We start from the raw sequence: 24,916 nt of genomic DNA on the forward strand, positions 1-24,916 counted from the left end.
GTTTTGCCTACATGTATGCCAGTCTACCTGGTGGTGTATGCAGCCCTAGCTGAGGCCAGAAGGAGGTGTCAAATCCCTGGGAACTGGAGTTACAGATGGTGTGAGCCTCCGTGTGTTTGCTAAGAATCAAACCTGGGTCCTCCAGAACAGCCAGTGTTCTTAAGTACTGAACCATCTCTCTAGTTCCCCCAGTTTTTTAAAAGAACTGTCATTATCATCATCACCATCATTACTCGTGTGTGTGTGTCTGTGTGTGTGTCACAGTATGAGTGTTTCGGTCTGAGGACAACTTTGTGGAGTCAGTTCCCTTCGTTTACCTTTATATGTGGGCTCCAGGTTTGCAGGGCAAGCACCCTGACCAGCTGAGCCATCTTGTGAGCCCCTCAATTTACTATTTATTTGTTTACTTATTTGTTGCTTACTTATTTATTTTGAGACAGCATCTCACTATGTAGCCCTGGCTGTCCTGGAACCTTCTATGTAGACTAGGCTTGCCTTGGTAAGAAATCTGCCTGCCTTTGCCTCCAGAGTGCTGGGATGAAAGGAGTGTGCCACCATACTCAGCCAGCCCCAAATTGTAAGCTGCATAATTGCCACCACTCAATTAGAAAATACTTTATATTAGGTTTGAAGGGGAAGATGCGGTTCATTTTAGGTAACCACCTAGACCAATTTTAAAATGACCAAAGCGAGGTGGAGAGACAGCTCAGTGGTTAGGAGCATGTACTGCTCTTGCACAAGACCTGTTTTACTAACATCCACACTGGGCAGCTCACCACTGCCTGTAACTCCAGCTCCAGGGAACCAATGCCCTCTTCTGGTCCTGCAGAGCATCAGTACTCTGTGATGGTTTGTATACGCTCAGCCCAGGGAGTAGCTATTAGAAGGTGTGGCCCTGTTGGAGTGGGTGTGTCACCGTGGGTGTGGGCTTTAAGACCCTCATCCTAGCTGCCTGGAAGTCAGTATTCTGCCAGTAGCCTTCAGATGAAGATGTAGAACTCTCAGCTGTAAGCCAGCCCCAATTAAAGGTTGTTCTTTATAAGACTTGCCTTGGTCACGGTGTCTGTTCACAGCAGTAAACACTGACTAAGACACCCCCATGCACATAACTAAAAATAAGCAATTTTAAAAATCAATAAAATTTAACACCTGAAGAGGGAAACACCAGTAATTTTTCTGATAGCATAAAAATAAAGTTTCATAAAATGCTTCTACGTTAAAAATTTTAGCTAACAGAGCAGTGCTTTTAAACTAGTTTCAGGCTGCTGATAATGACTGGAGACACTGTGGAAACAGTTTTGGCCTTCCAACACCTTCCTATCCCCAGGTCTGGACGGAGGGGCTTTGGCTTGGGCACCAAGCACCTGCATGTTCAGCAAGGTCACCGCTGGTGATGCTCTGTGACAGTAACTTGTAGAACACACTAAAGGTGGCACTATTGTATAACTTTTTGGGGTATTTTTTAGGATTTTTGAAACTAGGGTCTCTCTCTGAAGCCCTGGCTATTCTAGAGCTCACTATGTAGACTAAGCTAGCCTCAACTTACAGAGACCTGCTTGCCTCTGCCTTCACATCCTGGGATCAAATGCTTATACTTCTTTTTAATTGCAATAAATTTATTCCTATCTCCATGATAAAAGAAAACATCACTTCAACTTTTCATCACTGGAAAGAATCAAATTGGGGGTTGTAAGCTTGACAAGAAATGGAGGAAAACTTAATATAATTCCTTTTTAAAATGAGTCAGCAATACTCTTTATGAAAATGAGTCTAATTTTTTTTTCTTTTCTTTCTTCGGAGCTGGGGACCGAACCCAGGGCCTTGTGCTCAAGCGCTCTACCACTGAGCTAAATCCCCAACCCCTCTAATTTTTAAAAAATAAACTTCTGAACAGTGAAGATTATCTGACCTAGCATGAAATATAGTAACTTTCAAATTGCCCTTTTCCTTTACAATTTTCTAAACCCACTAAATCAGAACACACAAAATAAAACCTAAAAATCTGGAGGCTGTGAGATAGCTCAGTACTTGCCACCAAGTCTAATGTTGAACTGGATTTCTGGCACCCACCTGGTGGAATGAAAGCAAAACTCCAGCAAGCCATTCTCTGGCTCACATGTGCATGCTGGCATGCCTGTGCTTACATACACACATGTGTACACACACACACACACACACACACACACACACACACACACACACACACACACTAAAAAACACTGAAGGAAATCACACTTTTCCGGCATTGAGAGCAGATGGGTCAGAGGGAAGGCTCTTACCTGGCTTCTAGGTAGCGACCAGTAACCAGCAGCATCCCTCGAAGTGCAATGAAAGTATCCCTCCCCCAGCAGCGAAAAAGACCAGAAGAAAAGTGAGGTAAGCCTGCCAAAGACCACAAAGTCATGTGTTAATCACACTTCAGGTTTGGACTAAAGGGAAAATTAGAAGGCCTGTAAATCTTCCAGAATCCTCTGTAGCAAAAATGTACATTTGCACTTAGCTTTTATGTGATATCAGATTCTGAAAGGCATTGGTGACTCAAAGGAGACTAAAGGTGGCGCTCAGTAAGGGCTCTGCTATTCAGTTTCAACCCAGCCCTAAGAACCTAAGAAGGGCATTCTAAGCAGATCTTAGTTGTCTTTGCATTTAAAAATTTAAAAGCTTAAAATTAGAGATCACATATTTAATATATAAAGTGATATGATATCACTTCAAATACATTAAAAAATTCTGCCCTGACTCTAAGGGCTATAAATTAATATAAATGTGAAATGATTAGCTCAACAATATCTAATTAAATGGTTATTGATTTATCTACAGTGAAAGCTTATCACCAAATTCCACATTTTACAATGGATTATTAGTGCTGTACTTGCCACATACTACGTGTGTGCGTGTGTGTGCATGTGTGCGTGTGTGCGTGTGTGTGTGTGTGTGCGCGTGTGTGTGTGTGTATGTATGTGTGTGTAGTTATGTAGGAAATAATTTTAAGTCTTATACTTTTATATAAACAATTTATGAAGATAGAACCAAAGACCTCAGTGTTACTAACTTGAATATTCCAAGAAAGATAAAACAGACTGTTTACAAAATGATGTTCAAAATGCCCTCAGACACACTGCACCTTATTCGTTGGACAGAAAGCTGTTTTTGGCACCAATTACAATGTCAGCAGCTCTTCCCAGTGCTGTAACTCAACATCACGAGCTGGGTGTCGTGATATAAACCTGATCCAAAGTCACAGGAGGTGCAGGCAGGCAGATGTCAAGTTTGGGGATAGCCTGGGCTACAGAGTAAGATCTTGTTTTAACAACAACTATGAAAAGTGAAAGTCCTTAGCCCTTAGCACTGATATACAGGACTCTTTATGTTCCCTTTTTTTGTTCTCTATGAGTATACAACTTATAGGTCAAGTATTTTGGGGGTAATTTCTATGTTGTCAATTATCATAAACATTAACTTCTTTTTTTTTTTTTCAATACTACTACAAAGAGAAGCATTTCTATCAGTTTAAAACAAACAGAAACCTAGTGGCAAATCTGCTTAACATTTTACTTTTGTCCAGAATAAATTAGGCAAAATACTCCCTTAAAACATCAGAATATTAGAACCATTATTTCTATTTACATGCCATATATCTGTTGGATAAACTGCATATGAGTAAATGCATGTGTTCTAGTAGCAGTGCACAGTTTAAAAGGTTGAAGTTATTAGTTTATATGGCTTTAAATCCCGAGTTCCCCCACTGCCCCATCTCTATCTACTGAGCACCTGCTTGCACTCGGGAAATGATGGCTACCAGAACTAGCAGTTAATCCTGAAACACAATTAGAGAATTAAAGTGGACTCTCATTTGATTCCTCTTCTTAGTTAAACAATTTTTGTATGTGTGTGTGTAATGCTGAGGAACTGAACTTCTTAGGGCCGTGCACTGACTAGGTACTACTCGTCTCTTAGCCCTCAGAGTGTCATGATCACTCTAATGGAACAGGGAGTGCACTGGATGCCACGGGTCTTTAATCTCAGCTGAGCCAATGCAAACTGAAAGCTTGAACTCAGCAGAGGAAACTAGGCAGACCATATTACTACTTAGTGTTGTTATCTTAGAGTTTTCAGGTTAGTTTGGAGAGCTGTAAATGATAGGTTTCACTTCACCAGAGCCCGGGAAGCAAGGGGAATGTCTAAACTTTAGCAGCCTCGACTCCTCCATGCTTTCTAAACACACACTGGGAGTTCATTAAAGAGAAAAGTCAGGCATATTCTGACTACTTGGATGTTTGAGACCTACTTGAAAAAGTCAGTAAATATGACTTAAAGTATTTGATAACAATAAAGGCATATGATAAAAAATCTTTTTTGGGCTGGAAAGATGGCTCAGTGGTTAAGAACACCCGACTGTTCTTCCAGAGGTCATGAGTTCAATTCCCAGCAACCACATGGTGGCTCACAACCATCTGTAAAGAGATCCGATGCCCTCTTCTGGTGTATCTGAAGACAGCTAGAGTGTACTTATATATAATAAATAAAATAAATCTTTTTTAAAAAAAAAATCTTTTTTAACATGTTTTGTGTTTCATAACTTGCAATCTCTTAATAACTGTAAGGTTGGTTTACTTTTAAAAACCAGGGAAGAAATACAGGGAAAATGGTATTAAATTAAATATAATGGAAGATATTTAAGATGCCAAGAAATGGGATTTAACAGATACCTGCAGAAGAAAGGATTACCTAACCACAATAAAAAATACACAGAAGAGGTTAGAACATAGTTATAGTTAAATAGTAAGAATAATTATTATGAGTGAGAGGCTATTAAGTGAGCAGTTTACTAAGCAATGGCATAAAAATCTTGGATAATATCATGGATTTTAAAAAAACATCATTTTCCCACGAGTTTCTTTGTTGAACACGGAGGCTGTTACTATCTGACCTCTGACCTCCACACCGTCCTCACCTGCAGCCAAGGAAGCACAGCACTGCTCTTTCTCCTTCGTGATCTCATTTAACCTGCACGGCACATCCAGGAGTGAGGGTGAAAGCAGCGGCAGACAAGGACACTTCCCGACTCCACACATCTGGACAGAACCCAGGGACAGGTGCTTCACGAAGGTCGAGCCATTCTGAACAAAGCTGTAACAAAATGGAAACATGACCTTCTGAGCTCTTTACGCATTCTTTTTGCCAGCTGATTTTTCTATAGAAATGTGTAAAACTGGTAAAATAGCTTTATGGGTGTCATTTAACAAATTAATGAATAAATAAAACAAACAATATAAAATAATACTGTTTTTCCATATCATATTTTTTAAAAAGGTTTATTTATTTTAATTTATGTGAGTACACTGTAGCTCTCTTCAGACACACCAGAAGAGGGCATCAGATAACATTACAGATGGTTGTGAGCCACCATGTGGATGCTGGGAATTGAACTTCTGGAAGAGCAGTCAGTGTTAACTTCTGAGCCATCTCTCCAGCCCTCTATATCATATTTTACAGGCTTTGTAAACTAGATTTAAACCGCACCCCTTACTCCCAACCCCTCATCTGGGGACTGCCCCAAGGCCTTCTCTTGCCAGGCAAATGATGCTCTACTGAGCTAGACACCCAAGCATCCCCATCAAATTTAAAATGTGGACACAGTGTGTGTGTGTGTGTGTGTGTGTGTGTGTGTGTGTGTGTGTAGGGTGCTTTTCTGTGTGCCTGAAGCCCTGGGTTTGATCTTCAGCACCTTATGAACTGGATGCACACTTGTAATCTCAGCATTTGGGAGTGGAGGCAGGAGGATCAGCATAAGTTCATCCTTGCCTATATAGTGTAGTTGAAGCCTTCAAGACATGAGACCCCATCTCAAAACAAGAAGAAACCCCAGTCGAACTCTCCATTTGCTTTTGCACGTTCTAGACTAACAGATGCGTCTGAGGAGTTTCTCAGCTGAGTCTGACAGCCCCTCGGGTTTGGTCTTTAAGACCGTGTATAAAATGACTCTATAGCCTCCCACTGTGCCCGTTCATTCAGGTTGTGCTGGGCGTACCTTGACATCTGTTTCCAGGCTACATCCAGCAGAGTGGTATATGCACCGATTAATATAGCATCAAAGTAACATGGGATGAGATATCGCGGGATCTGCTTCAGGTAGAAGAACATAGCCTGCAACCATTTTCCAACCTGTTACAGGAATAATTTGAAAAGTTAACGTGCTGTGTTTATAGGCTAGATCTATTCTAAGAGTTAAAGCTCAATCTGACTCTGCTGGCCAGTAACCCACTAACCAGATGACCACTCCTTAGAACGCAAAGATGGTCAAGAAAGGAAACTGGTCAAGGAAACTATAACTTACCTACAACAGGGTAATAAACATAATTAATAGTTCAAACAATCCCCTCCGTCGTTCAGACTGAACACCACCCTACTTACTTCAGCAATACTCCCTGATCGTGAGATTAGCCGGCCACTGACGTAGTCGATCATCCAGTCTCCAGACCTCAAGTTTTCACAGAAGGGATGCCCCAAGTCATTCTTTGGTCTTATTTCTGCCAGCACGGACATTAATCCTAAAAATGCAGACATTATTGAGCTGTTGACAGAGTCAAGATGTTCTTGTTGGTAAGCTTACGCCCAGTCTCTAATGATTTGGGGTGAATGAATGTGTGTGTGTGTGTGTGTGTGTGTGTGTGTGTGTGTGTGTGTGTGTGTGTCTCCCCACACAGACAGACATAAAGGCCGTGCAGTTCACAGCAGCACTTAGCTGCTGAGTGAGAAAAATATCAGGGTGCCTACTTTACCAAGGACGGAAAAGCAGGAGAGGAGGATCTGCTGCTGTGAGAAAACAAAGCTTCCTGAGAATCAGGGTCCCTGAGACTGCTCTTTATTTGTATTTAATATGGGACCATGTGAACGCAACTGCCATGATTTCTCACCCCGGGGCATCAAGCAGATAAGCTTGAGTGTTTCTGTGTTAGCAAGTGGTAGATTAATAGTTAGGAAGGAATTAAATCACAAAACTCGTTTCAGAGGAAGCAAGATCACCGATGGCAGATGATAATGAAGCCTGATTCAGAAGCAGCCTTTGAAATACAACAGGAGATACTTAGGACCGGATAAGGTTGCTAAGTGAGCTTTTGGGCATATGATGACTATGAAGGACACTCTTGAGTCACTAGCCTTCCTTTGCATCCTCAGAGCAGATTCTGCAATTGTCACAGAGCGACTACATGTTCACCTAAAAGTAAAATAATACTTTCTACCTTAAAACAGTGAGTGGCTCCACTGACTTCATTTTAAGTAAATTCATTTGGTTAGAATTTAATGGATTTTATGTGTGTAGCATGCTTTGAAAAATTAAAAACAACAAATTTAAGATATAGGATTTCTTTCTCTCTTGGAGTTCAGAATTCTCGGTAAATGTAATTTTCCAAAGGAGAGGGAGGACAAGTTGCATAAATAACGTGTTACAGACGACCTCCCTCTGCCCCAATATGTTCAGGGAAGGATCACTACTCAGCACTCACTGGTGCTGGTGCTGAGTTAAGAAATGACAATGGGGGTTGGGGATTTAGCTCAGTGGTAGAGCGCTTGCCTAGCAAGCGCAAGGCCCTGGGTTCGGTCCCCAGCTCCGAAAAAAAAAAAAAAGAAAAAAGAAATGACAATAAAAAAGTGTGACGGCCAACAGAGCTGGCAGTGCCAGTGGGACTTGAGGGCTTGTGTAGGATGCAGGACTGGCTAGCTGGTGTGTAGAAAGCGCTTAGTCTTAGAATGGGCGGTAACTGTGGAGAGCAAAGGAAATGGCACACGGAGGGGACACAGAATCTGAAAATAACCAAGCTGCTGAGAATCTGGAGCAGAACAGCAACAAAGGTTCCTAGATTCCAAATTAGCAGAACATGGATATTGTAAGAGGTGGGAACACAACTGTGCTCATGGCAAGAAAAGATCAGTGCAGTGCTTAGGTAGGATTAAACTTAGGGCTGTTAAAGTCTGCTAAAAAGTGTCGGGCTGGAGGGATGGCTCAGCGGTTAAGAGCACTGGCTGCTCTTCCAGAGGTCCTGAGTTCAATTCCCAGCAACCACATGGTGGCTCACAACCATCTGTAATGGGATCTGATTCCCTCTTCTGATGTGCATGAAGACAGCTACAGTGTACACATATACATAAAACAAATAAATCTTAAAAAGAAAAAAAAAGGCTTCATACATGCATGTAACCCAGTATTTAAGAGTGGGGATAGGAGGATCAGAGTAAGGTTATCCTTAGCAAAATAGTGTCTCTGAGGTTAGTGTGGGGCATGTGAGACTTGTCTCCAAAAGAAAGGCTTCACAGAAGAGACAAAAAATAAGGTGGTCTTCAAAAAGATGTTTTTGCTTGAATATGGATATCTATATATATATCTCCCATGTGCATGTATGTACCTGCAGAAGCCAGAAGAGGGCATCTAATCTCCTGCAGCAGATGTTACAGATGGTTGTAAACACAATGCGGATGCTGGGAATTGAACCTAGGTCTTCTGGAAGAACAGCAGTGCTCTTAACCAGTGAGCCATTGCTCCAGCCCATAAGGTAGTTTTTAAAGAAAGCTCAGACTCAGTCATAATGGAAATGCAAATTAAAATTACACTGAAATTCCATCACATCCAGTCAGAATGACTGTCATCAAGAAAATAGACAACAGGTCCAGGGAAATGGAGAAGGGGGTAAAAGACATCCATGTGCCCACATTTACACTACATAATAACAGTAAAACTAATTTAAACTAGAAAATAAACAACAAATGCTGGAAAGGGTGTGGGGAAGGGGATGGCTCAGCGGTTAAGAGCACTGGCTGCTCTTCCAGAGGTCCTGAGTTCAATTCCCAGCAACCACATGGTGGCTCACAACCATCTGTAATGGGATCTGATTCCCTCTTCTGATGTGCATGAAGACAGCTACAGTGTACACATATACATAAAACAAATAAATCTTAAAAAGAAAAAAAAAGGCTTCATACATGCATGTAACCCAGTATTTAAGAGTGGGGATAGGAGGATCAGAGTAAGGTTATCCTTAGCAAAATAGTGTCTCTGAGGTTAGTGTGGGGCATGTTAATGGGATGTAAACTGGCACAGTTAATATGGAAATCAGTGTGTAGCTTCCTAAAAACGCTAAAACTACAGCTGCCTTATGACTCAGACACACACCATGCAGGTTCATCCTGGAAAGAACCTTAAGTCAGCCACAGAGACATTGCACCTCCACAAGCCCTGGAGCACGACTCCCTCGAGCCAGGGTGTGAGTGCAATACACGTACAATGGACCTTTATTCAACAGTACCGAGCACAATTACGTCCTTTATAGGAAAACTGAACTAGGAAGCACTATGTTAAGTGAAAAAAGCTAGACTCACACAGGCAGAGTTACATGATATGAGGATTCTAAATTAAGACGTACTTCTCTGTCTCTGCATCAGGTTCATATGGTAGTTCTATAAGCACGCTATATATTTTAACTATATAGGATAAACCAAATATGCAAAAAAAGGGTTCCATTTAAATACTTTGTTTAGAACTTTGGCTCATTTGACTTTTCAAAAGTGCATAACACGTATAAAACTCAATGTCAAGGACATTCATAATAACCAAGACAAGGCCAGACAGTGGTGGTACACGCCTTTAATCCCAGCACTTCAGAGGCAGACGCAGGTGGATCTCTGTGATCTAGGTCCAGCCTGGTCTACAGAGTGAGTGCCAGGATAGCCAGGGCTACACAGAGAAACTCTGTCTTGAAGAAACTAAAATGAATAAATAGATAAACAAAGCAAGACAAGAAATATCTATCGAGGTTAATGCTTAAGGGGGATACATGTCTCTAAGGACACATGTCTTTGCACAGAGCTGGCAGTTTTAGGGAATACTTACTGACTGAATACTCTGTCACACTCTTCTTTACTATTTCACATGAATGATTTCAATTAGTTAAGTAACATTACTTATAATTCAGGTGGTCTCAAATATCCAACTGTCCTGTGTCAGCCTCCTGAGTAGTTGGAATTACAGTCTTGTTCCATTCTGCCTGGCTATCATTAATACTTTTTTGTTTTGTTTCATTTGAGAAAGGGATTCACTGTAGAGCTCTGGCTGGCCTGGATCGCATTAAGTAGACTAAGCAGGCATTGAACTCACAGAGATCTGCCTAATTCTGCCTCCCAAGTGCTGGAACTACGGATGTGCACTAGAGATGGCTCAGTGGTTAGGACCACTTGGTGTTCTTGTAAACACCAAGACTGGGTTCAGTACCCAGTACCCGCATGGCAAAAATCCACTTGCTGGGGCTCTAATACCCTTTTCTAGCCTCTGTAGGTAACAGACAAGCACATTTTCACATACATACATACATGCAAACAAAACACACCCATAAAATAGAGTAATGTAAACAATGGAAACATGCATTACCACGTGCCTGGCTCTATCATTCTTATTTGGTTGAGGGGCTCAGAATGCTATGCTACTTACTAGTGGCAACCAACAAGAAGCCATAAGTTATAATCTGAGCTCAGGTGTCGTATCTAGGCTTACACTCCTTATTTCTATAAAGATGATCACTAAAGAAAACAAACAACCTTTATCCTCATAGACCTACCTTGCAGACCTGCATACTTAAGGGACGACCAGTTTGGTATATCATAGCAACCTCCACCGTCTTCTTGTTCTTCTGATTCACATCGGTAAAGTACCTGATTTAGCTCAGCCAAAGTCAATTTAGAGGCAATGCTAAGAATTAGAAAATAAATATACTGTCATTTCATTTTCTGAGAGTAAAAGCAAAAGCAAAATCTGCATTATAAATATTAAATGTCTCAGAAACGCTTGGTTCTGGGTACTTTTCTGTTGCTATGGTAACACTCTGCCCAGAACCAACCAGAGTCTGTGGTGGTTTGAATGAGACAGGTCCTCAGAGGCATAGATTTCAACACTTGATCCCCAGGCCAATCTGCTGAGAAATTCTTCAACTGAGGTTCCCTCTTTGCAGGCCACTCTGGCTGTACCAAGTCGACAAAAAACTACTTAGTACATCTATGTTCTAAAAACTAATCACTGCAGTAAACATCACATCATAATAGATCACAAGTCATAATTGAGCAAAATGTGCTGGGAATTAAATAAGAGCTAATGTCACTTAAACTAAATTAAAAAAATCCAGTGACAGCTAAAAATAAAAACTTATCTATGTCTGTGTTTGTATGTGTGTGTATGCAGAACTTTATGGAGACCCAAAGTAAGCACTGGATCCTCTTGAGCTAAAATTAGAAGCAGTTGTTAGCCACCCAATATGGGTGCTGAGAACTGAATTCTGGTCTTCTGTAACAGCAAGTGCTTATAAATCAGGTCTCTAGCTCTGTGTCAATTTTATTCATTAAGAACTAGATCTTTAGGCAGATATTGTTTATTACTGTTGTTATTGTAAAGAGAATATGTGTGTGTACACGCATACATGTGTGTGTGTGCACGCGTGCATATATGCGTGCGTGCGAGCCCTGTGCAACTGCATGGTGCATATGTAGAAATCAGAGGGCAGATTTGTGAGTTCTTTCTCTGTTACCTTGTTCAGGTACTTTCCACTCTTGTTTCCTGGTACTCCAGGTTAGTGGGCCCTGAGCCTGCGGGAGAGTCTCTGTGTGAGCCTCTCACCTCCCTGTGGGAGTGCTGAGACCTAGGGTCACAAGCATCTGCTTTTTCATGTGGGCTGTGGGATTGGACTCTGCTTGTCAGGCTTGTGAAGCAAGCACTTAGCTGTGTTTAACCATCATACTGGCCCTTTCACTTTTAAAAATCTTTATTAGATTTAGTATTTTCCCTTGGATATAGTAGCTTTTATACAGTCTTAAGAATTTCATGTAAAACTCTTGGAACAGTATTTGATAACTACTACATGATTGCTATCCTAATCAAACTGGTAAATACAGAATACTTTAACATCTCATTTTATTTTATGTTATTTCATTTTATTGTTTTTTGAGAAGGTTTCTTCATATAGCTCTGGCTGCCCTGGCATTCACTCTGTAGACCAGGCTGGCCTCAAACTCAGAAATCTGCCTGTCTTTGTCTCTCGAGTGCTGGGATTAAAGCATGTACCACCAATGCCTGGCTAACATCCCACTTTAAATATTAAGGTCTTGTCCATTTATATTGATTTGTTTGAATATCACTTTATATATTAGCCATGTCACTGGCCCTATATTATTTATCTTAAACTAAAAATTCTCAAGGACTGATAAAGGAATAATTAGACAGCTTAAAGGTCAGCACTTGAGAGAGCACAGAGCCGGCCTTCGCATTCTCCTCTTGGTACTTCTTCCTTCTGTGATGCAATGCTCCTTGCTTCAGTTATTTATGAAAATTGGGTTTCCATAGAAACATATTCTTGATAATGGACAGAGAACTGTTTATGACAGCTGTGATGTCCCTTTGTTCACTGAGCAGTGGGACCATGTAACTAGGCACAGTTGGCCATAGTGGTGGTAGTTTAAGTAAGAACAGCCAGGATTAGCACTGTTTAGAAGGATCAGTGTGAACTTGTAGGGGAGTGTTCCACTGGAGGGTCAGTGTGAACTTGGAAGGGAAGGGACGTGTTCCACTGGAGGGTCAGTGTGAACTTGTAGGGGAGTGTTCCACTGGAGGGTCAGTGTGAACTTGTAGGGGAGCGTTCCACTGGAGGGTCAGTGTGAACTTGTAGGGGAGCGTTCCACTGGAGGGTCAGTGTGAACTTGTAGGGGAGTGTTCCACTGGAGGGTCAGTGTGAACTTGTAGGGGAGCGTTCCACTGGAGGGTCAGTGTGAACTTGGAAGGGAAGGGACGTGTTCCACTGGAGGGTCAGTGTGAACTTGTAGGGGAGTGTTCCACTGGAGGGTCAGTGTGAACTTGTAGGGGAGCGTTCCACTGGAGGGTCAGTGTGAACTTGTAGGGGAGCGTTCCACTGGAGGGTCAGTGTGAACTTGGAAGGGAAGGGACGTGTTCCACTGGAGGGTCAGTGTGAACTTGTAGGGGAGTGTTCCACTGGAGGGTCAGTGTGAACTTGTAGGGGAGTGTTCCACTGGAGGGTCAGTGTGAACTTGTAGGGGAGTGTTCCACTGGAGGGTCAGTGTGAACTTGTAGGGGAGCGTTCCACTGGAGGGTCAGTGTGAACTTGTAGGGGAGCGTTCCACTGGAGGGTCAGTGTGAACTTGGAAGGGAAGGGACGTGTTCCACTGGAGGGTCAGTGTGAACTTGTAGGGGAGCGTTCCACTGGAGGGTCAGTGTGAACTTGTAGGGGAGCGTTCCACTGGAGGGTCAGTGTGAACTTGGAAGGGAAGGGACGTGTTCCACTGGAGGTGGGCCTAGGCATTCGTAAGCTAAGTTCAGTGCTTGGCTGGTTGGTGCGATCTCTCTCTCTCTCTCTCTCTCTCTCTCTCTCTCTCTCTCTCTCTCTCATTTTTATCCTTACCTATCCTTCTCTCACACATTTTTATCCTTACCTTGAAATATTCTGAGTTGGTCTAAGTTATTTTTAATATAACATTCTGTAGACCATACACAGCTATTTCATCAGACTTTTTTGAGTAGGTAACTGCTTTACTAAAATATTTTGAATTAATATCCTTAGTGTATACAAACTCTTACAAAACAACCAAAATATTGAATGTAGTAGAAAAACAGGCTACTGCAATAAAATAACATTTAGCCAAATAAATACCAATGGGTAAACATTAGCTTAATCAATATTTAAAATAAAATGTTAAAGTATTTTATTTTATATTTTCTAGTTGGATTTTAGTAATCATGATCAAATACTATGTGTCAAAGACTGTGCCAGGTGTTTTACATAAATAATTCTTGTAACTCTATAAAAAGCCTGGTCTACATGTCTTTGTCCTATCACTTGAGAGGCAGGTGAATATTGAGTTCAAGGTCAGCCTGGTGTACAGAGGACACCCAGGGATATACAGAGAAACCCTGTATGGAAAAACAAGAAACAAAAACTCAAACAAATGAAAAAGGCATTCTAATTGTATCTTGTGCAAAATGTTACTCCTGTTGATACATGGTCTCTCTACATAGCCCTGTCTGTCCTGCAACTCACTGTGTAGACCAGGCTAGACACACAGAGATCTGCCTACCTCTACCTACTGAGTGCTCTTAAATATGACATTACAATGTCATATTTACTCGTTCTTGGAAAAGACGCCACTCTTACATGCCCATCAAGTAGTTCCCAGAGGTTACTTTACAGTATGTATTAAAAACTTCAAATATGTGATTCGCTCTAGCCCCCAAATTCCATTTTGAGAATTGAGCTTAGTGTCAGTGACCACGGCTTGCTAAGCAGCTCTCAGGTGAGAGGCATGCATCACATGTTTTTCATGTGTTACTGTGATGCTTGGGGAGACATGGGTTCATGAGGAGCAGTCTTGGAGCAAGAGTGAGGTCGAGGTGTGTCCAAACCCAGGAGTTATGTCCTGAGATTGGCAGGAGTGGGATCACTCCCTTACCAGGCCTGCAGGTCAGTGCAGACAGACCTATGCTCCTCGCCTCGCCACTGGCTGGGATGGAAGGTAGTCATGTCTGTTTTAAGTGGGTGAGCGAGGTAGGGATACACGTTACCCTGTTTAATCTTTACAATATTTAAGAAATAAGTATTATTATTGGCCCCTCTGTCTAGATGAGAATCCTAGAAGGAAATTTAAATAACGTGGCCAAGATCATGCTGACAGTGCTGAAGCTAAACTTAGGTCTACACTGGATATTCTTCAGTACTGTGTGCTGCTGCGAAGCAAAGGGACATTTAAAAACTTAGCAAGAATCGAGGTTCCGAGACACAAAACAGGGAATAATTAGAAGCACTCTGGGTGTCTCGAAGTGGATAATTACCAAATTTATTGTGACATAGCTGTACTTAATGCAATATGTTGGCATTAAAATGATGTGGTAAGCAGTATCATGTAAGCAACTTCATCTTGTAGAGCTTAGAACGCTCATGTGCATGTGATGGCATGTGTACATGTAAGGTCTATAGAGAAAGAATACACAGGCATGAAAAGGTGCACATGTGAGCACACATGCAAATGATCAAGTGATGGAGTGGAAAGCTAACGGGCTGACGATGACAGCAGTGGACAGTCCCATACTTTGGGTACCAAAGAGAGAAAGCACCCTTAAAACTGCCCAGATCGGGCCAGCTCATCGTTTTGTTCAAGTGGTAAGACTCTAAAATAAGGAATACTTACGAAGCGAAGGGGATTTTTAATATAGGATCCGAGTTGTCAACAGCAAGGCTTCCAGATTTAAAATGGGAGCTGAATTGGGTCAGGTGATTTCGAAGAATTCCAACAGCAACTTGCGCATGTGGATCAAGGCTAACTCTGCATAATGTTGATAAAGAAGTAGGTAATTTTTAGGTTATCCAAACTTAAAAGGATATACCAACTATTTTCTCTAGTTTTTTTTTTTTAAGTGAGTACATGTCTCTGTCTGCATAAATTGTATGTGTTCAGGTGCCCAGAGAGCACAGACGAGCACGTCAGATCACTGGCAGTGGTTATAAGAGACCCACCTGACATGGGTCCTGGGAACTGAATTTAGGTTCCCTACAAGATCAGGAAGGACTCTTAGCTACTCAACCATCTCTCCAGACCACCCAAACTATTTTCAATACAGTCAAGTCAACAGTCTAAACTCTAATGAACTTACCTGAATATAATAACACTTCCTGGAGATAGGTTTTCAAATTCTATTTCCTGAATATATTCATTGGGACCCTTTGTGGCAACTCCAGCTTGTTTGACAATTTTACTTTCATGAAGCTTGAAAAGAATTCAGAAAATCCATTCATTAAGTATCTTACATGCCCTTAAAATACTAAGCACAGTAAAACCCGAGACTCCCAAATACCTGGATACGTTCTCTAAGTTCCACTGTCATGTTCGGCATTCCATTGATTGAATTCTCATCTTTCCTATAAGGTTTTGTATTCCTCTCAATAGTTCTAGCTTCCAGAACTACCTCTTCAATTTTGCCTAGGAAAATAAAAACATTTTAACAAAGATTATTTTAATATATACTCAAAATATAATACTCTTTAAAAATCACATTACAAGTAATGACCGGAAAAGTGGCCATGTTTGAGGGTGATCAGGATCAACACCAGGCCTCAGCTAACACTGCACAGTGAGTGAGTTCTAGGAGAGAAACTGAGGACCTGGGCATGTAGGTCAGCAGTATAATGTATGCTTGGCATGTATTGGGCTTAATATCCAATACCAAAACATACTAGACAAAAATAACTTAAATATTAGCAAGAAGACCTTATTAGATCATTAAAACATAAATTTATTCAGCTAACACAAGTAATGAATATTTAACCCTAAAATTCTTTAGGTTGACAATTTTTAAAAGTTGAAGCCATGATATTTAGCAATTACCAAGAAATATAGAATGTGGGTTGGGCATGGGTGTCTATATCTGCAATCTTACAATTTGGGAATCTGAGACAGGTCAGTAACTGTCAGTCCAGGGCTAGTGTGGACAGGCTAGCCCTGTATGACTGTGGTCGGTCCTGTTACCTTAAAAACGTATGTATATACATACAGATATACACATATACATACATACACACATACCCATATACATACAGATGTACACGTATGATGGGAGCTTTGAGACTCTTTATTCAGGTAACAAGCAGTTCCTGTGTGCATAGGTCTATGCTGTGTTATACTACACTACCTACCGTAGGAAGTAAAATGTAGACATCTAGAAAAAAAATCAACCAACAGTAAGGGAAAATCCCAGAGATACATAACTGTCAAAAGAGAAACAGACTGTAGAAATGCCATAATGTTTAGAAGAGAGACCTTACTCTATAATTACAGATTTCTTTAAAAAGTAGAACTTTAGTCCTCAAATGCTGTAAATATTCATATGTGGGTGGGTAAGACTTCTTGGAGAATAGTGAAAATATCTACTTGGCTGAATGCCAGACTGACAGACGGCTAGGATGGTAGATGAGGACGGACTATGAACAGTCTTAATATTTGCCTTTTTGAACCACATATGGGTATTTATGTATATATAGTATATATTTGTATATTTATGCATATGTAGTATATAAATGGGCATACATACAGATTGCCCACAGTATAAGGAAGCACATATATACTTTAGAAAGGGAATATATTAAAATGCAAACAAAAGTATTTCACAACTCAAACAACGTTAATACTTTCAATTACTTTTGTCTAGATTTTACTCCATGCAGAGAAAGGGCCCGTATCCTAACTTTTCTCAACTCCGTTTATATGCCAGTGCTCTGTATGCATAGAGACACTGCGTGAGCATAGCTTCACGGCTAACTCTACTGTGCTTGTCTTAGATTACCAGGGATGCACATTTGAGGCACTTCTTTGCTGTAAAATGAAGTCTTGGGATTCCTAAAAGCCGTTCTCGATACAGCCACAACAGACTGATGGATGCTTGGTGAGTGCCTGGTTACTGCCACTATGTCTTCATCCACTTGATCCACATACACCTGAGAAATGGAGAGACCAGGCCGGCTTAGAGCCCCATTCGGAAAGGGTGCTCAGGTCAGAAGGTCTTCCTTTGAAATGGAAAGTTGGGAGAGAAGTTTAAGATTTTCGTTTCTTACTTGAATGAAACCCTTGGCTCCAAGCTCTTGATGGAGTCTGTTGATGGCACATCTGGCTGCAATAATCCCACTGTGGATGCTAACATCTCCTGTATCCGATGGGGATGCCCCAGGATTCCACTTAGTGTAAAACCGTTCTTCAGCAACCACTGAAATCTGAAGAGAGGAAAGCCTGGTCACGTGTGCAGGTTAACGGCAAGGACTGTGGCTGAGAGTGGCTGGTGTGCTGGCCCTGTAGGTTAAACACACCTGATGAGGCACTAGCTCGTCGTAGCCTCTTGTACTTCCACTAGCACAACACGCCATGGAGACAACTGTGGTACTTGGAAGCGCATCATAGGCTGATCTGTGCTAGAAAAGAAGAAAGCACAAGTTTATGTTTCCTAAAACGCAAAGTGACATTTCATACCTCATTAGCATAATGGAGCAAAAGAACAAGTACAGATACATTCTGTAAGGTGTCTTAAAATCCACGTATTTCAATCCCTTAAAAAGTATGTGGATATTACAGTCATCAAGCATCAGACCACTAAATATTGAAGCATTTAGCAAAATAGGTCAGCACAAGAAACATGATGTTGCTTACCACAATTGGACACTCATTATCGTGGGTGATGTCCATAAACAGGGCATGCGCGATAGCTGGCATAAGAGGCCTCAAACAGGGCTGAACGAAGGATCCGACGGGCTCCCCTCCGTACCGGTAGACCAATCTGCCCTCTTCGTGACTGTTATATGCGCTCATTGCCTCTGCAGAGCAGCACAGCAAAGTTTAGCAATCCTGCTACTCAGAAATGCCCATGAGAAGGTTACAGTTCTTATCATGACTGACATTCAAGGCCTATCAACATTATGAAAAGTGAGAGTTAAGTAATTAAGCAGTGTCACCAAGTACAAGTGACCAACACTTAACTACGACTTAGCTGAAGAAACAGCTTGAGTAGAAAAAAGGATCAATAGCTGTTCACTGGGATGCTTATCATATCAAATCTACAGAAAAATACTTAAAGCCTGTATCATATAGTAGTTAAAAACAGATTTGTATATTTCAAAATATATTTTTAATCAGTAGTTCACTCCCTCTTTACCCTTTAAAATCAATTAATTAATTTTGTGGACATGTTGTAGGTACACGGATGCCAGCACACGTGTGGACATCAGAGGACACCTCTGAGGAATCAGTTTTCTCCTTCTACCCTGTGGTTCTGAGGACTTACCTCAGATCTTGGGTCCCCCATACCTTTACTCACTGAATTATCACATTAGCTTTTTTACTCTTTATTTTTGAGATAGAATCTGGGGGAAAAAAATATATCCTAGGCTAGCCTGAAACTCATGTAGACAAGGCTGGCCTTAATGATGTGATCCTTTTGCCTCAGTTTCCTAGTGGTGAGATTACAGGGGGAGATCATTGAATCTGGCCTCAGTGGTCTTTCTCTCTGAAATGAGTGTCATGCTACAAATCGGACATTTTAACTGTTAAAAGGGGACTCAGCTATATTAGGTATTGCACATAAGGCTATTACACTCCTTGTCATTTACTTAAACAAAAGTGAAGCATCTCAGATAGGAAATGCACTTCCTACCTCTTATTAAGGAACTGATGCCCAGTCTAGTAACGAAGATATTGTCCAGATCTTCGCTTCCTGTGAACAGCTCAGCCACTACATAAAGATTGGGCTGTAATTTCCTAGCAGCATCCAGCATGTACTGCAAAAAGCACAGTCACAAATGTAAAAGGAAGAAGAGAGCAGGACAGAGGGAAGGAGGGACAGACTGGGCATGGATTTGGCATAAGATAGGTACAAAAGCAGAGAGATGCAAAAGGAAGTTCCAAACAAAGTTTGATGTGCACATGTAAGGGAACAGGAAAGAGAGCCACACACGGAGGACCAGAGGATTTACAGAGAGCATCAGAGAAAAGGGAGATTAGATTTTGAAGACATAGGGACAGAGGGGAAGAAGAAAGAAAAAGGAAAAGTTAGTGTCATTATAACTGCAGCCAGTAACACTGCAATTCTGCAGTCTCCTCCCGGCTTTTTATTTGTTTTTAGTGGCTCTAATAAGATTACTGATCTCTTGGTGGCTAGTAAGTCAGACTGATAATTATATATGCTGATGAATTAATCTGTAAAGGTTAGGCTAAACTTGTTCCTGTAAATAACAACAAATGCCAGCTCCTTCCCCCTTGTGTGGCCTCAGGATGCCAGAGTATTAGAGTTTAACTGTGCACAGTAAGGACTGGGGTGTAGCTCGGTGTAGAACAGAGCAGTCCTAAAATGTACACTGCTTCAAGTACCCTTAACGTGAAAAGAAAGCAGAGTTGAACAATCATTGGACTATGTAAAGCCGTTTAATTTTACACTGCTAACAATCTATACTGAAAACAACCTAAAAGACCACTTAGCATTTTACTTATTACCAATAAACACTTTTTATGCATGCCATTACACAACATGATCTAAACTTAAAAGCTAACTTAGTAAACACATCACAGCCTAGTTTTCTACAGCAGTTGTGTCGGGTTGTTAGAATTGGCTAAGCTGTCATGTGTGTCGATATTTCTATCAAATCCATAGCCGGCTGACTAGACCAGCATGGCAGGGACTTTGGAGGCTACAGGTATCACTGCCATTCTCTGTCAACAGAGGTGTCCGTACCTCAGCCACGTGGAGAGGCGTGGAGTGGCAGTTGTCAAGGCGCACTCCCTGGAAGTGAGTGGCAGTGATCTCAGTGTATTTCTTCATGTGTGCCCACAGGTAAGGGCAGTCCTCCGGTTTGTTCCCATAGCGCAATTTCACACTGTCACCCCAGCAAATAAGTTCTCTCCTTAAATAAACGTTGGAACCTGTTAAAGAGGAAGAGCTGCTTTCAGTGGAGCAGGAAACTGAATGACAAAAATCCTCAAGGAAACAGCGCTGCTTCTAAATTGTGTCGTTTTTCCCATAAATGATATCTGGCTAAATTTTTTAAAAATTATGATTTTATTTTAGGTGTATGGGTGTTCTTCCTGCATGTATGTCTGTGTACCTACTGCCCTTGGAGGCCAGAAGTGAGTGTCTGAGCCCCTGGAACTGGAGTTACAGATGGCTGTGAGCCACCTTGTGGGTGCTGGCAGCTGAACCCATGTTCTCTGGAAGAGCAAGCTTCACACTGAGAGCCGGTTCTCCTGCCTCCTGACTAAAATTACATCTAAGGTGGCCTTCCACACGCTCTTGTTTCCCTGCCTCCAGAGAAGTGAAAAATCAGGCACCTGGCTCAGCAAAGTTCCGAAGCGGGTCATCGCCCATCACCCAGCCATTGTGTGCCATCAGAAAGCAAGCTTTATCTGGGCGGTGGAGCAGGGACTCTTCTGCAGACAAGGCCATTTCTTCAAAGGGGAAAGTAAAATACCTAGGGAAACGGAAGTAAAGCAAGGTCCACACAAGGAAACTCCTTGAAGACAATGTGAAGTAGAAACATTACACATCCCCTAGTGAGTAGGATAGATAAAATTAGTTTGGCCCCATTTGTACAATATAAACTTCACAGAAAGCAAAGATCACCAGTGGATTTTTTTTTAAATAAATCAGTAGGATTTGAAAAATGGCTAACATTTTAAATAAACTTTACAACTTCTTAATATTTTAGAGAAACCATCGAGGCCTTCCTAACCTACACACATGCTGTGTGCTTTATAAAGAAATATCACTCTTATGTTCTGTGTATGAATGCTTTGCCTGAATGTATTACGTGCCCTGTGTGTGTGTTTGGTGCCCGTGGAGGACAAAGGGGCCAATGCACCCCCTGAACTGGAGTTACGAGGGCTGTGAGCTGCCATGCAAGGAGCCGCACCCAGGTCCTCTGAAAGAGCAGCAAGTGCCCCACACCGTTGAGCAGGCCCTCCAGGCCCCTCCAGGCCCTATGCTGCATGCTTCTACGTGAGGAGCTAGGGGCTTGCTCTCTGACACTGAATTTACTGCTAAGTGTTGTTCTTATAGTGCATCCTCAAAGGTTCTTCTATTGGAACCTTAGCCCTTCCACCTCCTTCCTTTAGACAGTGTTACTTTGTAGCAAGACTGACTGTAAATTTGGACTCCTCCTATCTCTGCCTCCCTATGGCTGGGATTACAGATCACAGACTTGTCCACCATGGCAGGTGTGGAGCCTTAGTTCCTTACAGGAGCAGTGTTGGGAGATGGAGCCCAGTGGCAGCTGCCTGGGTTAGGATGACTATCTCCTGAGTGAGTTCTTGTTCTTGGGGACCTGGCATAGCTCTGAGATGGATTTTCAGACGCCGTCTTGTGCTTTGTGTCTTCCATCTGCTCTCACTTGCCCTTCTGCCACGAGCTGACACAGCCCAAAGTCCTGTCCAGAAGATGAGCAGGGCAGATATGGTGCCATGTTCGTGGACTTCCTGGTCTGCGGACCCTCGACCAAATTAAACTCTTTATAAATTACCCAATCCCTGCTATTCTCTTTTAGCAATAGAAAACAGATTGACATTAAATATGCATTCCTCCAGAAATATAATATAAACAAATATAAATGGGTTCAAACTGGTGATGGTTTTTCTAATTAAACATTCTCCTTAATCAGTATTAAGCCTATTTCTGAACCAAAATTTCTATTTCAAGAAAACGTATTGAAGTCATACCTTTAAAGAAACATTTAGGTTAAGTTGAAGTCAAATATTCTCAGCTTTTAACCGTCAGTGAGAGGACAATCTAAGGACAGAATGAGTACCTGGTAACTAAAGGGTACTTCCTGGTGACGGGTCCTAGTTTAGGGCCATGGCCCGCCAGCCGTTCATAAAACACGTTTCCCAAAAGACAATTAACGGCCTAGAAAACATTGAATCATGTTACAACGCCAATGACAACAGATACTCAAATTCAAAAACAGAAAAGCAGCAATTCAAAACTCAGCGAACCTGTTCCTGATGACAGCTGGTGAGGTGGTGTTTCTCTGAATTTAACTCCTCGAGTCTCTTACGGAACCAATTACAGCACTCTTCAATTGCAGCTGGCCCATTGCTAGCACAGATGGAGCAAAACAAACAGCAGCGCTTTCATAAAAACCCACACTAAACATTTCCAGGTGTCACCAAAAACTCAATCTGAGTGACGAGTGAGTTCTTCAACCTTTTACATTTTCAATTGTAAAGGGTTTTAAAACAGGCTTAGCAGAACGGACTGACAGAGAATGTAGAAAAGGGTGCTTCGGGTGTTGAAATGGCAGATTATTTATTTTACTTAAAAACGTTTTTTACATTTATTTATTTGTTTACTTATATCATTATGTGTGTAGGGAGTGTGTGTGTGTGTGTGTGTGTGTGTGTGTGTGTGTGTGTGTATGCACATGCATGCTACAATGTGTGTGGAGTCAAAGGAAACTTTTGAGAGTGGATTCTCTCCTTTCACTGTGGGGTTCTGAGGATCACTTTCAGGTTGTCAGCATTAATGATTATGAGTAAAATTACAGGGCAAATACATAACCTACTCATGTGGTATAAAGGTCGCCAGAGCAATGTTCATATCTACAGCACAGCCCAGCCGCCTGAATTCGGGGTCCTGAATAATTTTAAGATGTTCTTTCGGTTCAGACTTAGTTACTCTTCTGTTTTCTGAAAGGAAAAAAAAAAGGTATTTTAAATGTAAATATTGATAAAAGATTATAACTGTTACTTTTTCAATTTTTTAGTATATAGCTGTTTATAGAAAAAAATGTAAAAAGTTAGCAAGCATCTTTCCTCCCTTCCCTACCCTCCTTACACATACATCCCCTGCAGACTCAGGGAGAGACATAAGAAGAGAGCCTGACTGTTAAAGAGGGAAACCCACGATTCCTGCAGCTCAGCTTTGCTGGTCACCACTAAATCCCCCTACCTCAAAGGTCTCTAGCATACACGGATTGGTTCAACACATGTTCTAACGAGTGAACAGTGAACACACTTCAAGTAATCTGTCTAAGTCACTAGTAAAGTAAGATACTTTAAAAACCACACACTGCCTAGTAGGGGTTAAGAGTATGAATAGTTAAACAAAATAATAAACTCATACTGTCAATGAAAAAAATCAAACGTAAGGTTTAGTCTCTAGTCTTATTTTTATATTAAATTTTTATTTATATTAAATATTTAAATTTTATATTAAATTGATATTAATACAGACATGTATACATTATAGAGAAAATTATATTAAACTACTGATAAATTCTGACTTTCCTTGAGAAATATTTGAAAAGAACGTAAGAAAGTACTAATAAGTAATTTTAAGATTTGAGGAAGAGGGATTTGCTCTATGTACATACAAATGTGCTTTTCTCCCTCCCAAGGACTGATATTAAAGGCATGCATCACTATGCCAGGGAAAATTGGAGTTTTGTGTATAAAACACACAATATGATGTAATAAAGATTTAATGACGATGTTAACTGGAGAGAAGGTGTCATCCTTCAAGAGTTACTTTACATTTCTTAAAGAGTGAAAGGAGAGAGGACGGCCTAGTGTGAAGCTGTTACCTTGAGAGAGCAGTCTTCTAAATTGTTCAACCGCTTTCTGAACATCTACTTGGAAAAACTCCCAGAGCTGAATCCTTGGGAAAATGTCCTCCCAAATTATTTTCCGAATGCACTGAAAAATTTCAAGGTAAAAACAACATAAAATATATTTGACCTGATTTAAGCCATATTCCACACATTCTTTCTCTGTCTCTCTCTCTCTGTCTCTCTCTCTGTCTCTCTCTCTCACACACACACACACACACACACACTCTCACACACACACACACACACACACACACACACTCTTTGGAAGTTGGTGAACACACACTTACGTTCATGTGATGGTCATTTTCAATTAGAGCAGGGACTCCTTTTTCTCTGTACTTCCCATCTGCAACATCACAGGACAAATGCCAGAGCGCTCTGTCTAGGACCCAGGCAGGTTTCAAGTGTGGAGAATTTACAAGATTGTACGCAGATTCTGGATGCTCATGGATCCACTTACTATTAGCAGCTTAAAGAGAAGGAAAAAACATATTTTGTATTTAGGTTGGACTTTACAAACACCATTCTCTCTCTCTACTGCTCATTTAGTAACTTGTTTAATGTTTAGTTGTACCTAAAATAAATAAACACTGGGGTGAAGATAGGACACGTCAAGAGCACGAATCTCATAATGAAAGTTAGACCAGGCAAGGCATGGCAGCATTGATTAATTATTAATTAATTAACTTATTGTACTGTTTTTGAACAGTGTTTCTCTGTGTAGCCCTGGCTGTCCTGGAACT

The 24,916-nt window shown here is 41.2% G+C and overlaps 1 protein-coding gene across 2 annotated transcripts in view; it reads right to left on the reverse strand.

The window, feature by feature from the left end:
- Positions 1–24,916, reverse strand: part of Agl (amylo-alpha-1,6-glucosidase and 4-alpha-glucanotransferase) — a 56,726-nt gene that overhangs the window by 14,697 nt on the left and 17,113 nt on the right. For both annotated transcript variants that reach the window (NM_001108564.1, NM_001437967.1), the window contains 20 exon segments: positions 2,280–2,382; positions 4,955–5,130; positions 6,032–6,165; positions 6,415–6,551; positions 10,608–10,738; positions 15,229–15,363; positions 15,692–15,804; positions 15,893–16,017; positions 17,378–17,528; positions 17,646–17,801; positions 17,895–17,996; positions 18,232–18,395; positions 19,232–19,355; positions 20,306–20,493; positions 20,899–21,038; positions 22,371–22,468; positions 22,558–22,660; positions 23,127–23,250; positions 24,147–24,258; positions 24,461–24,642. In NM_001108564.1, coding sequence (NP_001102034.1) covers positions 2,280–2,382; positions 4,955–5,130; positions 6,032–6,165; positions 6,415–6,551; positions 10,608–10,738; positions 15,229–15,363; positions 15,692–15,804; positions 15,893–16,017; positions 17,378–17,528; positions 17,646–17,801; positions 17,895–17,996; positions 18,232–18,395; positions 19,232–19,355; positions 20,306–20,493; positions 20,899–21,038; positions 22,371–22,468; positions 22,558–22,660; positions 23,127–23,250; positions 24,147–24,258; positions 24,461–24,642 — 2,698 coding nt within the window.

The sequence above is a fragment of the Rattus norvegicus genome, chromosome 2 (genome assembly GCF_021556685.1).
Source record: "Rattus norvegicus strain SHRSP/BbbUtx chromosome 2, alternate assembly SHRSP_T2T, whole genome shotgun sequence".
NCBI lineage: Eukaryota > Metazoa > Chordata > Mammalia > Rodentia > Muridae > Rattus > Rattus norvegicus.